General features: G+C 40.6%; 2 protein-coding genes across 2 annotated transcripts; both read right to left on the bottom strand.

Annotated features, from left to right (window-relative positions):
• Window positions 1-7589: 7589 nt before the first annotated feature.
• On the bottom strand, window positions 7590-11282 carry LOC126367197 (uncharacterized). Its single transcript, XM_050010619.1, has 2 exons — window positions 9464-11282; window positions 7590-9322 (listed from the first exon to the last, which is right to left on the bottom strand). Exons 1-2 carry the CDS (start codon window positions 11280-11282, stop codon window positions 7590-7592), a joined length of 3552 nt encoding a protein of 1183 aa, XP_049866576.1.
• Window positions 11283-11432: 150 nt separating this feature from the next.
• Window positions 11433-13434, bottom strand: LOC126382411 (uncharacterized). The gene is made up of 2 exons (XM_050032282.1): window positions 12264-13434; window positions 11433-11512 (listed from the first exon to the last, which is right to left on the bottom strand). Exons 1-2 carry the CDS (start codon window positions 13188-13190, stop codon window positions 11444-11446), a joined length of 996 nt encoding a protein of 331 aa, XP_049888239.1. The 5' UTR covers window positions 13191-13434; the 3' UTR covers window positions 11433-11443.
• Between the last annotated feature and the right edge of the window lie 4311 nt (window positions 13435-17745).

The following is a 17745-nucleotide window of genomic DNA, read 5'->3' as shown; positions in this document are numbered from 1 at the left end:
CGAGTATGTTGTAATCTTTTGTAAAGTTAATTAAAGTGCGTTGAAATATTAATTTTGAGTAGTTTTTGATAAGTAAATATTGAAAACTAATTACTAAATGGACGAGTACCGGACTACTAACGTTACTATTTCTTACGTCTGTCAACGTGTATCAGTCATCGATTGCACACTTTCACTTCCGTATTAACTTTAAAGGTGATCAGGGTAATTATAGTTATTTATGGACCCATTATCATTACTTTCAGTGTTCAAATATATCTAACATAAAATAGAGGCTTAAAACTGGTATGTTTATATAGATTGTTTGAGGTTTACGCGGTTATTATCATAACTAAAACACGTAATATCGGGTTCTTACCACGTTATAATCAGAGATATGAGACTCTCGATATTTCAACACTGTTCCCACATCAAATGTAGAAACAAACAGCAAAGAAGAAGGGTAGACAGATATGTTTGCCCTTAGAAAATTATAGATCTACCTACTCCACTCCAATTTCATCAGTCATTCTGTGAACAGTGTTGATATATCGGGAGTGTTATATCCGTGATTTTAACGCTGTAAGAACCCGGTATTATGTGTTTTAATTACCGGTGTGTTTGTTCGTATTGCGTCGGTGTCGGTGTGTTAGATAAGTTAATGATTGTGTTTACCCGTTACTTAACCAGACAATGGGCAAATTTGGCCAACTACCTACTGATAATTACACCTCGGGGACGGTTCAGGTATGCAGTGCAATGTAATATGCATCCTCTGGCGCAACAGGTGGCCAGGCTGCCTACCACGACCACCTACCACCCGGATATATACGTCCTAACAATATCTAGCTCAAAGTTATCGTACTCGTCCATATTTTATCTTCACAGGAATTGATGATGAATAAAACTTATGGTGAGTGATTAATATTTAATAATTACGTCTCTATCCACATTGTGACAAAATGTGAATTGCGTAATTAGGTAATAACAGAATATTATGATTTTCAAAATCAAGCTAAATCAATAGATTATAATAAATATAAAGAAGCACACGACATGTGGAATTGATGAACATAATTGTACCTTACCATAATAGTAAAATATGTACTTTAGAAATAACTTCACTACTTTGTTGGATAAACTTTTCGTAAAATGTAATAATGCAAAGATTCTCCAAACATTATATAAAACATCCTATATAACTGTGAAGGAGTTAAAAGTACCGAACTAATACTCTTAAGACAAATAATATTGAATATTATGATTCTTCTTATTAAGTACATTTACTTCCTTTAAGGAATTGCAGAGAGTATTATAATTGATATCTTATTTGTTGTTATGTTTCATTTGTTATTCTATACAAAATAGAATGGTATTAGATAAAATAAGTTACTTATACAAAAATTGTTACTACTATCTGAAGTTATGATTTATAACATGTTAAAGTCTCAACATCAACATTTTGTTACAATTTGGTGTATAAATGGATTGCATAAAATATGGTGTCGAATAAAGATTTGAAATTGAAAATGTTGACTTTTTAACTTCTGAATATTACATTTTTTATTTTAAGCTGATAATGGACATAAAAGAGAAAATGTGCCACTTGATAAGAGCAATTTCATTAAGACTCATAACTTGACCCAGTTTTCTAATCTAATTTCACTTTATATTTAATACCAGACGAACTAGGCCTGTTACTGATGAAGTCTGTCTGTAATGAAAATTACATAATGTTATATATAGTCTGCGTAATAGTATATTCTCTTGAAGTTGAAGTTCGACTATTCCATTCGAATATTTCCGACCCATACATAATGTAATTTCATAAAATATATTGTCCTTCAATAGCACTGATCCCTTAAAACTCACTCACTTTACTGATTCAAAATAAATAATTAATGCAAATAACGTATTATGTAAACCTAACAACACTCGACAAGAAATATTGTTGGTCAAAGTTACTCGCACATAAATAAACCAGAACCATTATTTAAATTTTCACAAGAAAAATATATAAACAAAGTAATAATATAATGCAATGTTTGTTAAACGGGACTTATTAAATTTACGTTTATGAAATTGTTAAATTATATTTTAACGGTTTCAACACTATAATAACATATTATTACGCCAATGGTTTCAAGTCACGGAATTCTATGCATTCTTTTAAGATAATTTATTTTAAGATGAATGTTATAAGGGCGCGTGTAATGGATTAAGAAGCACGTAACTTATTTTATATTATGAAATTTCCTTTACTGAAAATCCTTTAGGTGAAGCTTAAATCTCGCGATACATGCGCGCCGCGGTAAGTGACGCCGATGTGAGCCGTCTCGGGAATAATTAACATACTCAATCGTGAAAAAGTTAAAGTTACAGTTACATCTCTCAGATGACGCAATTCAATGCAACCGTTTCTAGCAATAATCTCAAGTCGCTGAGAATGCTGACGGAGACTAAGTTTTGTGACATTGATTGTGTTCGCCAAAGATAGAGAATAACTCCCACGATTTGTTAACTGTGGTGGTTTGAATGCATTTAGCTTGGCGACAAAGCGACGGAGTGACGGCTCGTGCTGAAATTGCAGTGAGTAAAGCCTGGGCCCGAATACATGGCCGCCGATTAATTCAAGCACGGAACTAACTAAATCCAATTCAGTGATTGAAAGGGATGTCCACCATGTAGATGCGAATAACGTTAACCGATGGATTTTGCAGACTATTCCCCAAAGCTTTGAAGATCAAATCGCGGTGCTGTTGATAAAAAACGTTGGTTTTTTAGAAACTCTAAAACTCTTACTGCCTACTTACAAATTTTAAATGAATGTATCTAATCTGACTCAAAATAGGTTAGTATTAAATAAATTAACAAACGTTATAAAAGTGAACACAGGGCGAAGGTGGTCGGATGTTACCGGATTAGGAGCGCATGTAAGCTTGTTATGTTCGCTATATTGGAAAAGTTTACCGAAGAATAGAGGATTAGAAAACTTCCAGACAGTACAGAGACGATGGAATGGAACATCAAGTTATCTTGCTTTGTATATAGCGCTAGACGTGGATTGCTTTCATTTTGTCTGTTTTCCTCATAGCTCAGGTTATTTTGAATCAGTCTACGCTTGTGAACCGACGCGGGGTAAGAGGGTATTAATTAGTGTTGTAGCGCAATCCCATCAATACTATTCGAAAATGCTCATCAATTTTCAGCTCGAAGAAACTTTAATTTATTCGTGGAGCTCTACTAGTTGAAGGCTCGAGGGAAAACTTTGGTCAGTAGTTATTTCAACTTTAAATTCTTGTTCATAAAACAGCACCACAATCTCTGCTTATTTTAAGAGCTCGTCTAGGTTTGTTCAGGAAGTTTCCCCAACTATGCGGAGGCTTTTGTTTGGATTATGAATATTATTTACCTACTTGTTTTACATTTTTAAATATTTGTCGACGTTTTACTGCATAGTTTACTTATTATGTTTGAGCATGAAAATTGTTTCATTAAGCAAAAAAAAAAACTCTTTTTTTATTTCAAAAAAGGTGTTTGCTTTTTTTGTATAAAATGAAACATTTACAAATAATATTTTTGAACGTGCTCAAGTTACGGCAAAATATAATTGCGATTCCATTTGGATATGTGAGCGAGTCCAGCTTGTAACGAACGAGGCGAACGAATGAAGCGGACCGCGAAACCTTCAAATTGAATTTTAAGCATCCAATTTGTTTGCGCGGTGACGCTGGGCGCGCCGCCGCCCGCGCTGTCGCGCCATCGCCGCGCGAGCCTCGCGCCGCCGCCGCTGCCGACTGTACACCCGTAAAACGATTTTTGCCAGCCGCGCTACCGGCGGGATTTTGATGAATTATTTATACATATGCACAGCACCTACGTAAACATAAATGTTCACAAAATGCGAGGATTTAACAAATTCTAGAGCTCTCCATCACATCGTCGGATAGTCGGCTCAGTGTTTATTAAAAAAAAAAGGTTTTAGAGTGGCCTGTAAGCTTCTAGAGATTTTAGTCTGAAAATACCATTTTTATATTAAATGATGTACTTAAATATTTTGTGGATCTTGGGAAATTGGATTTTGCACTATAACCAGCGGGTGGTATCCTGTATTTCGCAAAACTATTTCACGCCCCCTCGGCATTGCCTGCAATATTCGATATAAAGTCGTCTTCTTGATTATATCTGAACACGAAATCCAATTTTAGCATTCCCGTGGTTGTTATGCCTTAGCGTGTCGCGATGATAGCACTTTACGGGTTGGATTTATACCGGTGGTCTAAATCTCGCCTTCAGCGCTCCCCATTTGTCCGACCAAGTAGTTAATGCCATCTGCGGCAAATCTACAATAAGTCACGTCAAAAAAAAATCTAAACCTTAGAACTAAAACGGTCATATTTGACCTATAAATAAAAAACAATAGAATTTAAAATACACTTCTCATCAAAAAAATCGAAACACCTTGCAAGTTTACGTTTTGTCAGGATTATCAGAAAAATGTGTACATTTAGGAATAAATGTTAAATGTCGTTTAATAGTGAGTAATATGAGCTTATCAAATCTTAATGTTAATGTTCTAAATTTAAATGAATTTTTCATAGGTTTCGTATTTTGTTAAATGAGTCATTTTTATTCCGTATGGAGTATAAAGGAAATGGATAAAACAACACACGTAAATGAAAAAAAAAGCTAAAAAACGTTTATTTAATAACTTGTATTCCCTCCCCGAGCTCTAATTACTGCTTCCATACGGTTCTTCATCGATCGGATGAGAGTCACGATCACATGCTGTGGTATATTGTCTCATTCCTCTTGGATTGCATCTTGCAGCTGGCTAAGTGTTTCTGGGGCAGGATCTCTTGCTCGAATTCGTCTCTTTAATTCATCCCACAGATGTTCAATGGGATTCATGTCCGGGCTTCTTGCTGGCCATTCCATATTAGAGATATCGACTTCGTTAAGATAATCTCGTACGACGCCCGCGGTGTGAGCCCTAGCATTGTTGTGCATGAATATGAAGCCGTTGCCAATAAAATGTGCATAGGGCATCACATGAGGCTCGAGACACTCTTCGACGTACCGATGACAGTTTAGTGCAGGCAGACGTGGCCCAGACACGAAAGCAAGCTCTGTCTTACCGTCGGCGCTGATTCCTCCCCAAACCGTCCACGAACCGCCACCATAGCTGACCTTTTCTTCAATGCAGCATTGTGCATAGCGTTCTCCGTCTCTTCTGTAGACCTTGTTCCTTCCGTCGTTACCATATACAGCATAATTTTACACTCATCAGAAAAGAGAACTTTGCTCCACTGTAGGTATGACCAATTTAGGTGCTCACGTGCAAAGTTAAGGCGCGCTCTTCGATGGTCTGCAGTTAATTTCGGCCCATTTGCTGGCTTATGCGGTACCAGTCCACGATCCTTCAACCTTCTTCTAATTGTAGACTCACTTACAGCCACCCTTCGTACAACACGAAGCCGCTGCTGCAGTTGAAAAGCGTTAAGGCGTCGATTTCTTAAAGAAGTTGTTACAATAAATCGATCATCTCGCTCAGAAGTGACCCGATTCCTGCCAGATCCTGAACGGCGCGTAAACAAACCAGTCTCCCGATAACGTTTATAGACTCTATGAACAGATGACAGGCTTAGATGCAGTCTTGCAGCCACAACACGCTGACTAAGGCCAGAATCCAGCAATGCCACAACTTGGGCGGCTTCTGTGGGCGAAGTATCCATACGTTTTAGAAAAAAAACCTTTTTTCAGACGTCCCAAAGTCACAGTATTGAAATAAAAAACAAAAAGTTTAAGGATAGGCGCCAATTTTTAGTTTTTAAACGCTAAATGTACTCCAACCCTAAACACACATTTGTCTCAAAACAGTGATTCATTTCATTTATAAGATAAACAAATGAAATTCTAATTTTGAATTTAGAATTTTCGCTTATTACTGTAATGGCCAAACTGCCAGCTATACATTTATGTATTTTTTTTCATCGTATGAATTCTTTTTTGTGTTAAATTCGGACAGAAACAATGAAAACGGAAGTGTTTCGATTTTTTTGATGAGAAGTGTATATTCGAAAGGTTTTCACAGGTATTTATACGAGTATGCTACATAACACCTTGGTAACGATTTTCAGCAACAGTATGGGATAAATTCCAAGCTGAAATACAACTCAGTATCGAGATAAAACTGTCCTTAAGGCGCTTTTGAGAACTGTTTAAGTCTGTCTTGAAAGCAAAGTTAGAAACTATGAGTACAAGACAAGACATCAGAATTTCAAAGAATCTGTAGGTATCAAAAGTCTTATAAATCAGATTACAAATTTTTGTAGAATAATTTTCTTACAAACTTAATACAAAAACAGGCTTTTAATTTCTTAATATAAATTAAGTATAATAAATTTTTCGATGTAAAGTTTGATTATAATATCATATTTATTAGACGGAAAACACTATTACAGAAAAATAATAAGAAGTATTTTAGGCGGTATGGGTAAGTCACCATCATCATCACTAATTTAAGAGCAACGCTCTTGTCGGTGTAGTATTCGTCTCCGTGCTACTTTTAGGGCAGTGGTTTTCCTCTTGCCTTCTACCCAAAAGTCACCATAGCTAATTCATTTTCATTCTAGACTGAATGGTGTAAGTGTCATAAAGGGGCCTTGTGGAAACGTGTGAGTAGGATGAAAGCCTCGCCGGGTGTATTCGTGTTACATAATTTACGGGCCTTCAAACGTTCGTCTTTACAGCTTACATGCGCCGCTTTTGATGTGCTCGGCGCGACTAAATCTATTCACTAGGCTCTCTCGACGACAAGTTGTTTCTTTTATTACTTAAGTAAGTACCTATTTTAAATGCACAATATTAGAAAAAAAAACAAAAATGAATTAATCCAAATTGTATATTTAAGATTTTAGTTTCATACGGGAGTATTATAGGCGCCGGCCTCTGATAAGCCTATTTTATGTTGGTGGTATCTGTTGATAGAATAGATTCAAATAAGTTTTTAGGCAGGCAGATAGTTCGGCAGCTTATCATACTATTCTTAAAGCACAACGAATCGCGGATCAAGTACAGCTTATTAAAAAAAAAAATGTTACGGAAAGGTAAGCAAGGGTGTACTTTACTTGGTATATCTCGCGCTGAAAAATACTGTTTGTGGAGGTTTAGTCCATCATAGCGTAGACGATTATGAGGTCTTATAAATTTTATCAGATCGGACAGTTTTTATACGTGAAGCGGTAAATACGTAATTATTTGTATCTATTGTTACAAAGTGTTAATACATGTTCTCTTAGGTACTTTTGTAGCCAAATATATTTTTTATTATAACTCGAATAAGATTGGTAATTCTTCAGGTTATACCTAATTACCCATATTTTATTTTCCAGACGACTTGTGAGCTACGGTGGTAGCTGATGAATATGAAATGGACTGTATAACTAAATGAAATGAAGGAACAACAGATACTTAGCTTTGAGAATTATTTAATATATTTTCACCAGTCACCAAAAAAGCAAACGACAAGAAGTAAAACAAAATCAACATACAAAACGTCAAAAAAGAATAAATATAAAAAACATAATAATATAAAAAGATTACAAAACCTACGAAGAGTTCGCAACATCCTCCCCCTCGTGCAGCATTGCACCAATTTCCACAATCTTTCTGAGGGGGCGGCGCAGCGTGCCCGCAGCTGTGTCCACGTCCACCACCCTGCAGACTCCGTCTCGCCCGGGGTGAAGCTGGCTGATCCGACCAAGTGGCCACAATCCTCTGGGCAGTGTCCCGTCGCAGATTATGACTGTATCGCCAACTCGAACCGTTGCGTGACTCCGGGTAGACTGTCTGGGCTGTAATGTCGGGAGCACCTCGCGCACCCAGCGTTTCCAGTACAGGTCGGCGAGGCGTAAGGCTTTTCTCCACTCTGCTCGGCCAAAAAGGTTGCAGTCTGCAGTTTCCGGCGTAGATACTTGAGCTGGCAACCCTCCAAGTAAAAAATGAAATGGCGTGATGGTCGTCGGGTCATCAGGCTCCACGGAGACGTGCGTGAGAGGTCGCGAATTGGCGATCGCCTCAGCCTCCGCCAAAAGCGTCGCTAAAGTTTCCTCTTTGGGCGACCTTTCCTTCAGAGTCGCTCCCAGGGCCACCTTCACGGTTTTCACCATCCTCTCCCACGCACCTCCAAAAGTGGGAGCTGCCGGGGGTATAAACTTCCAGCGGATCGCCTTGGTAGCCACGAAGTCTCGTACATTTTCGTTAAAAAATTCTCGAAGAATCCGATTTGCTCCCACAAACGCCGTGCCATTATCGGAGAAAATGGTATCTGGTTGTCCTCTTCTGGCTATGAAGCGGCGAAGACTCATAATCGCCGAATCAGCGGACAGGCTATGCACCAATTCCAGATGTAGAGCCCTCGTCGTGAGACATGTGTAGAGCGCTACGTATCGTTTCTCGTGGCGGCGGCCGACAGTCACGTTTACGGGGCCAAAATAATCGAGGCCAGTGAAAGTGAACGGCCGCTGATGGTGAGCCAGTCTTTGTGGCGGCAGATCTCCTGTCGGTGGATTCAACGGTGCGGCTTTTCGTATTCTGCATTGTAGGCATCGGTTCGCTACGGTTCTGACGGTGTTTCTGAGTCTGAGAAGCCAAAACCTTTGTCTAATTTCATTGATGACTGCTTCATGGTTGGCATGGCCGGCTCGCCGATGGTAATGTTCGACCAATAATCGGGCAGCTGGGTGACGTCCATCGAGTAAGATCGGAGAGCGTACGTTGGGGTCCACGTTTTCGACTGCTTTAATTCGCCCAGCCAAGTGCAGGAGCTTGTCCTCTCCCAGTGAGGGCGACAGTTTGGAAATGCGGCTGCTCGAGGGGATTGGCTTCGAGTTGACGATAAGGTGGATTTCGTTCTGGAATGACTCGAGTTGGATCCGTCGTAAAACATGCCTTTCTGCGGCTTTCATGAGATCGGCATCGAGAGGCGGCAGCGTGGCGGGCGTGGACAAGCGGCGGAGACGTGGATGAGCGGTAGCCAAACAGTTTTTAAACAAAGCCGCGGCTTGATGCGTTCGTGCTGTGGCACGCAACAAACGCACCCAGTCACTAAAACGGTCCAAAGGAGGTGTGATTGGGTCGGGAATGACCGCGCCTATCGTGAGTAATCCCACCAATTCGTTCCGCGGACATTTCAACTCGTCTCGAACTGGTGGGACATTCAATGGCTCTGAGGGCCAGTCCTCCGAAGATTTCAAAAGAAATGAGGGACCGCTAAACCACCTATGGGTAGCGTCCAAATTTATAGGGCGCAACCTCGTTGCATCATCGGCCACGTTCAAATCTGTCGGTACCCATCGCCAATTTTCGACTGACGAATTTTCTAATATCTCTCCAAGCCGATGGGCAACGAAAGGTTTAAAGGCTCATGCGTCGTTACGTAACCACTGAAGGACAGTCATCGAGTCAGTCCAAAAATAAGTACGGATAGATTTTTTGCGATGACTGTCCTTGATGGTGACCCCAAGCCGTGAGGCTATCAAAGCGGCCTGCAGTTCCAAGCGTGGAATCGAAATCGGTCTTAATGGGGAAACTCTGGCTTTGCTCGCTATGAGAGCGACCTTGATGCTTCCGTCGGGGTAAAGTAAACGCCAGTAAGCAACACAGGCATAAGCGAGCTCGCTCGCGTCGGAAAAAACATGCAGCTCTCTAAAAGAGGGTTCAGATCCCTTTGCGCCCGAGTACCAACGCGGAATCTTTAACGCCGTGACTTTAGACAGGTCTCGAAACCAATCAGACCACTTTGATGCCTCAGTTTGGGGAAGGTCGGTGTCCCAGCCGACGTTAGTCCGCCAAGTTTGTTGAAAAAGTATTCGCCCTTGTACAACAATGGGCCCTAACAAACCCAAAGGGTCATAAACGCGCATTATGTGCGACAAAACCTTCCTCTTAGTCAATTTGACTGGCGCCGTTTCAGTCAAACCCGTGCGAAACCCTATAAAATCTGTGCTGGGGTACCACGCTATGCCTAAAGCTCGTATGAAACTAGCTGGCTCACCAAGATCAACCTCCACTTGTTGGACAGCTCTCAAGTCCTCGGGGACAAGCTTAAGTGCCTCTGACTTATTGGAGATCCATCCTCGCATCTCGAAACAGGCTGCACCATGCACCTTGACTATGTCCGCAGCTAAATGGGCGGCCTCGTTTACGTCATCTTGAGAATCGATGTAGTCGTCCATATAATGACTGAACAAGATGGCGTCTACGGCTTTAGGGAACTGGTGAGCATGTTCGCGAGCATTTTTGTTTTTTATAAACTGTGCTACAAAGGGGCTACAGCACGCACCGAATATGACCGATGTCATCCTAAACTCTTTAAGGGGTTGTGATTTGTCTGACCTCCACAAGTATCGAAGAGCGTCTCTGTCCTGTTCCCTTATACGAACTTGAGGAAACATTTCCTTAATGTCGGCTGTCATCGCGACGAGGCCTTCCCGAAACCGAAATAAAATTTTGAGAAGAGGTTGTAGTAGATCAGGACCAGGGATCAGCAGGGAATTTAAACTTATACCCTCGTTTCTAGCTGCTGCGTCGTGCACAACCCTAACCTTTTGTTTTTGAGGATGGTATACGCCAAAATGTGGGAGATAAAGCCGCAAGTTGTCACAGTCTTTTTTATGAAAAACGTGGTAAGACTCTGGAGAACACTCCTCTGCGTAACCCTTGTCAATCATGTTATTCATGAACTCGGTGTATGCCTTAGCGAACTCAGGCTCTTTGGACATACGACGCTCCAAACTTAAAAAACGAGACAACGCTTGGGGGTGACTGTCAGGGACGCGTATAACGTCGTCGCGCCAAGGCATACCTACTTCAAAACGACCAGAGGGTAGCCGCCTAGCAGTCGCCTCTAAAATGACGACTGCGCGTTGATCCTGTTTGTTGAGCGATGTGTCTGTATATTTTATACCTATGGAGTCAAGTTTATATTGTTCCTTTAATAGAGTTTCAATACTGTCGTCATCGTACCTCACAAAGGTGTGGTTTACAAATTCAATGAGTTTTGTTCGGGAGGAAGCAACACCATACAGTGTCCAGCCAAGCGCTGTCAAGCAAGCGACGGGATCATTTTTCCCTCCGGTCCGAACCTCTCGGTTTATCGAGAGATGCCAGTGTTCCGCTCCAATGAGTACGCTTGGAGTGGCATTCTCGTACGTGACAAAGTCAATTAAATCACTTAAATGCGAGTATGAATTTATCTTATCGCGACTTATAGATTGTGGCCGTAGACCTAAGTCATCCATTGCGCGGGCGTTCTTAATTTTGAAAGTCTCTTGCGAGTACCTACCCTTGATGCTGAACTCTACGTGGGAGACGGTAGTTTTTCTTACGAGACCGCCTACCCCGTTGACCGTTATCGTCTGTCGCGGTCCCGTCGCTCCAATACGCGTGGCGATGCTAGAATCTATAAGTGTAGCGGTACTTCCGTCGTCGAGGAGTGCGTACACGTTACAGGTTCCAGTAGGGCCGGAGACTGTAACAGGAACGATTTTAAGATAAGCACGAGGTCGACTGGCAAGGGTGGTGCTCTGTGTGTCTGTGGCGGTAGTAGTAGATACTATCAACTTTTCGGGATCTACGTGTTCACTTGGGATCGACTGAGTGTTATCTGTGTTTGTAAGCTCTGTGTGGATTGCGTTAACGAGAGGAGATGGTTGTTGTTGATGTAAAAGCGAGCTATGACGAAAAGGGCAGCCGTCCACCCCGCACGGGTTGACTCTGCATGTTTTCCATTGATGAGAACCTGCCTTTAAGCATCGATAACAGACTTTCGCCTCACGCAGCCACCGCCAACGTTCTTCAATTGATAACGCTTTAAATTCAGTGCAATCTCGGATGTTGTGGTTATTTTTGCAAAATACACACTTAGGCTCTGTATTTTCTGTTTTAATTGAACACCCTGTATTTTGCGATTTAGGTTTGTGTGTAACAACGTGTACATTTTCGCGTTTAAAAGGTTTTAATGTAGAGACCGGAATGTTGTTTGATTGAAACGAGCCCATCTCGGGCGATAGACCGAAACGAATATGTTGGTCTAACTCGCGTTTCAAAAAATCGGACAAAATCTCAAGTTTAGGACGGCCGGTATTATCCTGGACCGCGAAATCCGTCCATCTGGTTTTAGTGGTAGGATTAAGTTTGCCTAACACTGTGTGAAAAAGCTCAGGCGAACTTATATATTCACGTTGGTTTAATAATTTCATAGTAGAAATGGAGTTGCGTACCTTGTTAGTGAGGATTCCTAGCTCACGTAATTCATTACCTAGTTTGGGCAATGTTTTCAGGTTGTTCACCTCCCTGAATACGATGAGTTCGGGGCGCGCAAAGTTCTCCTCAAGAGCGCGCATGACCTCGTCGGGGTCCTCCGTCGACATCAACAGCGCCGCTACGGCCTCACGTGCAGGCCCACGAAGTGCGTTGTCTAGTCGTGTTATGTTGTCTAAAGCTGAAAAATGTATCTTTGTATAATCGAAAATACGTTTAAATTGCAACCATTGCATCGCGTTGCCGAAAAATTGTGGCAACTCTAGCTTTTTAACGCCGGCGGCAGAGGCCAGAGCCTTTGCGGCTGCCGCTGTGTCGGCTACAGCTTGAAGAAGAACGGTTGGTGGGTCAGGTTCCGTTGAGACGAGCGGGGCCATATGACCAACCGCCTCGGACGCGTTGACCTTTAATTGTTGCTCTTTGAGACTCGTTGGTGGAAATAAAGTTGCCCTCGTGGCTGCCGGTGGCGGTACCGAACAGCCGGGTTCTCTAAGCTTTTGGTTTTCAACCCATTGCCTTGTTCGTTCTACGCTTTCTTTACCACTTGCAAAGCTGCCCGCACGGCTACTAGCTGCCTCGGCATCGATAGCTGCAAGTTCCGCCTGCAGTTCGCGGTCCTCGACCTGCTGTTGTAAAGTAGCAAGCTCGCGCTGACGCGCCAGCTCACGTGAGGCAAGCTCTTGTTCACGCTCGAGTCGGCGCCGGAGAGCGAGCGCCTCAGCTGCAGCCTTTTGTGCCTTGATGGTGGCAGACGACCGTGACGACCCACTACGAGCGCTACGAGCGCGGTCATCGTCGGCTGCCGATGAAGATTCGGCGTGCTGCGGAGCTGGGGCGGGGGCGTGCTCAACCGCCTGCGTGAGTTTGCTCTTGCTACGGGTAAACATGGGTGAAAAAAAATCGAAGAAGTAAAGAAAATGCGTTAAAATGAGTGTAGATAGTGTGTTTCCTTTACGAACAAATAATCGAAATGAGAGAAAACGGAAATGTCAAAAAAATGAAATTGAGAAAATAGGGATGATTACTACCGATGAAGGACCAAAATGTGAGCTACGGTGGTAGCTGATGAATATGAAATGGACTGTATAACTAAATGAAATGAAGGAACAACAGATACTTAGCTTTGAGAATTATTTAATATATTTTCACCAGTCACCAAAAAAGCAAACGACAAGAAGTAAAACAAAATCAACATACAAAACGTCAAAAAAGAATAAATATAAAAAACATAATAATATAAAAAGATTACAAAACCTACGAAGAGTTCGCAACACGACTAATAAAAAAATATACCTAATAACTTACCTATTTTTATGTAAGCTAATTTTTCAAACATAAACTAATCAACCTTATATAATATATATATATATAGTCTAGGTCACCTACACTCCCCAGAGCGCCATTACTCTTGTAAGAGGTATTACCAGTTGTTATTCGCGAGAGTAGACACTGAATAAAAGACCTTTTCAGAAAATCCGACAATGTCGTTCCTTGAAAATTTAAATCAGCTTGGCAGGTTAAACCGGTCATACAGTTGTAATGGTATAATTTATACTTGTGACAAGGAATTTGATTATAATTTGTTTTAGTTATGAACAAGAAAAATAAAGAGGTTTATCTGGGATTGGACATGTTTATACGTTCGAATCTATACATGTTTGTTATATGTTTTTGGAACTGGGGTCAACACTTGTGTACTACAGTCATATATATTTTTAGGACTTACATCCTAAATCGATGCTTATAACCATAGACTTAGATTTTTTTCGAGATCTATGCGTATAACATAAAAATATATTTGATAGTAGAGCTTGAATTTTTTTCACCTAACACAATTTCAAGCGGAACTCCAATAAAATGCGGGTTCAAATACAGACTATAAAAAAATGTTTTGAAATTTTTAGTAACACCAACGCAGTTACTATCTAAAAAGTTTTTATCAGTGAAGGCTATAAAAGCATGAATCATAGTTTTTGTTTTTATTTGACGTCGTCCGGGTTAACAGCGGCAACAAACGTCAAGTTTAGAATTGTGGGAAATATACGAGTCGGTACACGCCGCAGTGATGGATAGATACACCGTACATTAATTAAATCTGTCTCGCTCCACATTTGGATTTAGATCCTGCCGGTATGATACACTGGGGGAAATTACCCTTCTAATTTGAATTTTAGGAACTTTATTGGATGGAAACTATTTTCCCAGGACGTAATAATTTCTTGAAAATGTTTCATGAAACCGTACGTAATTGTACGAGTACATTGTTAAAGTCGAGTGATAGGCCTGACAAAGAGATAATGGATTGATTGGTAAATATTTTTTGCTGTAATTGTATTTTCAATTGTAACTGATATCGAGCACGCGGCACATAAGTTGCAGTAATAACCGGTTAACACATTACGTTCTCCGATGAGAGTCGCTGATGCGTCGATAACTACCATTGAATTGTTATTATTAATACAATTAACTTTGGAATAAATTGTGCTGTCGGAAGGGACGGTTGACGGAATAAATTATGGGGCCGATTGGGGGGTTTAATTGAAACAGGATTTGCTCCGACGCAAATTTTTCATTGTATTTTTTCGGAATAAGATTTTGCTAACAATAATAATATTAGAATAGGCATAGGTCGAGCTAAATAATCCGCTCGTAAAGGATTTTGGCCGGAAAACCATCACTTTGAGTTGGTTTTAGATGGATATTATTTTATTTTCGTTATTTTAATACATACCTACTTACCTACGCACTACGCGCTTACTTGCTTACGTGCGTGTATGAAGCGATTGATGAATGTGGAGGAAGCAAGAGAACTGTGTCAGGATCAAAGCAAATGGAATTCTATAGTCTCTGCTTACCCCAGTGGGAAATAGGAGTGAGTTTATGTATGTATGTATGTACCTACTTACCTCTGAGTTCGTCATGAAAACATAACACAAAATCGTTTCATGCGGAAAGCCACGGGAGCTCCGTGGTTCCTTCGCAATGAAAATCTGCACATTGACCTAGGTCTGCCAACCATGCGGGATGTATTCGGAAGCTGGTAGTTGCGGCTTCCGAATACATCCCGCTCAGGGACGATACTGAAAGGTATTGGCGTCCGAAGGACGTAATATACGATCCCGACAACCAGATTACTCTAGACTCTAGCCATAGAGACGGCCAATCAGCTCGCGACACCAAACACTTCAGAACCCCGATACCGACCCCGCTAGCGTGGTTGACGATTTCCCTCATTCAGCGCTTATCGCTATCGACCCATTAGGGTCGATTAATTCTTTCAAATATTCTTCCTCTCAGACGACGCCCTGAGCCGAGGTTCGCGCCCAACTGGGCACTCTCAGGCCTGTCTGTTGTCTTAAATTTTTACCGGGTGAGAGCCCTCAGCGTTCCCCATTTGTCCGGCCATGTAGTTAATGCCGTGCCGAAAACAAAACGAAAACATGTTTGAGAAGTTCATAAGATAGTTACTTTAAACTTTTTTAGGTTTTTTTAGGTTTTGAATTAGTTTAATTTCAAATTCAGAGAAGTTAAAAATTGTAAACACAGATAAACGCTAGTATATTTTACGTTTAGAATGGCTCTGACCATCAATTCCATTAGTATAGCCTTAACGCATTGGTCATAAAGTTGAGTTTCCTGTGACACTCCGGAGCACCACTCTCAGTGCACATCCATAAATTGTCTCTTGGTAGAGTTCTTGTTATAATGTGGAGCTTTTATTACGAGCTTATATCTTATTTATGTAACTGCAATCAAAAAGAAAAGCAAGCACCGTTGAAGAACTAATTACACAACCCTTGATGTATACGTAATATGTCATTAAAGAACAATCTTTAAAGTCATGTACCTACCGATAAATTATGTTAATTGGTCAGAAAATAAAATATTATTTGAAGCAAAATGCAACCTTAAGTTAGTTTGTATTTAGGATAACGTAAATCATGCCGCGACGGCATCGCAATCAAAGTAAGATGTTCTGCCCCCTCGCAGATGCTAGAACATTTTTTATCACATTTTATTTTTTCCCTTCTCACTGAACCCTAAAAAAGGAAAGTTTAGCAGAGAAACGCGAACTCTGAACCCTCATGATTAATGACGGACACGACACCATTCAATTTAATTCCAGAAATTCTTATCCAATAAGATAAAAAGAGGAAAGTTATAGACGCTATTTTGTTTTACAATTCAAGTGCTTTGACGAATATCTCAAGTATCCTTCGGGATTGACTAGCAATTATTCTTTTTCGACCTGGTTACAAAGTATATTGAAATTCACCCTAATTGATGTTGAGTACCGACGGGATGTTCTTCTCGATCAAGCATTCTTGAATTTATATCCAAACAAAATAATGTAAAGCGAATCGGGCCTATTTGTTATTAATTTATGCGTTTAATTTGTTTACTAAAATGGTTGAAGGTAAGGATTAAAATGAATTACAAATGGTCGCGGGTAGTTTCATTACCCAAGTCATTGGAATGTTTCTAATTAAGTACTAAATATTGAATGATATTGTTTGTACAAATCAGTGATATGATTACCCATGTACAATAAAGAAAGTTGTTAATGGTGTCTCATACCTCAATTTAGCTTTTTGGTTTATGGAACAGTGAAACTCTGTTAATAGTCCGGTCAATAAAGGGGTTGCATAGTTGGGAAAAATTAAGTTGCGGAAATGAAATCCCCCTTATTGCCTTATACAATGACAATACCAAATTTGATACAGTTGCTAGACGTAGAAGATATCAAGGACAGCGTGAGGCACTAAAAATCAAATTTCTCCCCCTCCCGCAACCGCAACCGGATTAAATCAATTCCAAGCGGTTGGCTTTGTTTCAAAAATACAAGATGGTGGACCTCCCACCTTTAGGGGTCATTTTTTATTGTTACTTTTCCGAAGCCCGTAGCTGGAAAACGGATGGGAATTCAGAAATGTATATGAACTTGGCTTGACACGCTACCGCGTGTCTAGATAATGACAATGTTATAGAAAATTTTATGATCTTTCATTTAATGACAGAACTTTTTCTCTAGGACGCACCGTTTTTGAGATATATTAAGCGAAAAACTCAAAAATGAGATCTTTCCCCCCGCCTCTACTCCGGCTCGCCCCCTAGACGCGGGGACTTTTAGTATGTGAACTCCCTAAATACCCTGAATATATTCCTGAAGAAAAACCATAGGATCCCTCTCACGCACTCTACAACCCGTTTTGAGGCGTTTGTTGACAGAACTATAAATACGTACTGTGCATGTTTGTTCAATTTAGGGTAAATAATGTATATCATAACTATTTTACTGTGAGCTAGTTTTCACGAACTAATAAATTACTTTACATGACAGAGAGCTGGAAATTAATAAAACTGTATACGTTGAAAGGTCCATTCGTTTCAATTTTAAAAGTACTCGTAACATTTGTTTACAGGGTGTATAAGCATTTGTAT

Source organism: Pectinophora gossypiella, chromosome 1, assembly GCF_024362695.1.
Source record: "Pectinophora gossypiella chromosome 1, ilPecGoss1.1, whole genome shotgun sequence".
NCBI lineage: Eukaryota > Metazoa > Arthropoda > Insecta > Lepidoptera > Gelechiidae > Pectinophora > Pectinophora gossypiella.
Note: the sequence above shows the minus strand (reverse complement) of the source record. Positions and strands in the feature narration are given on the sequence as shown.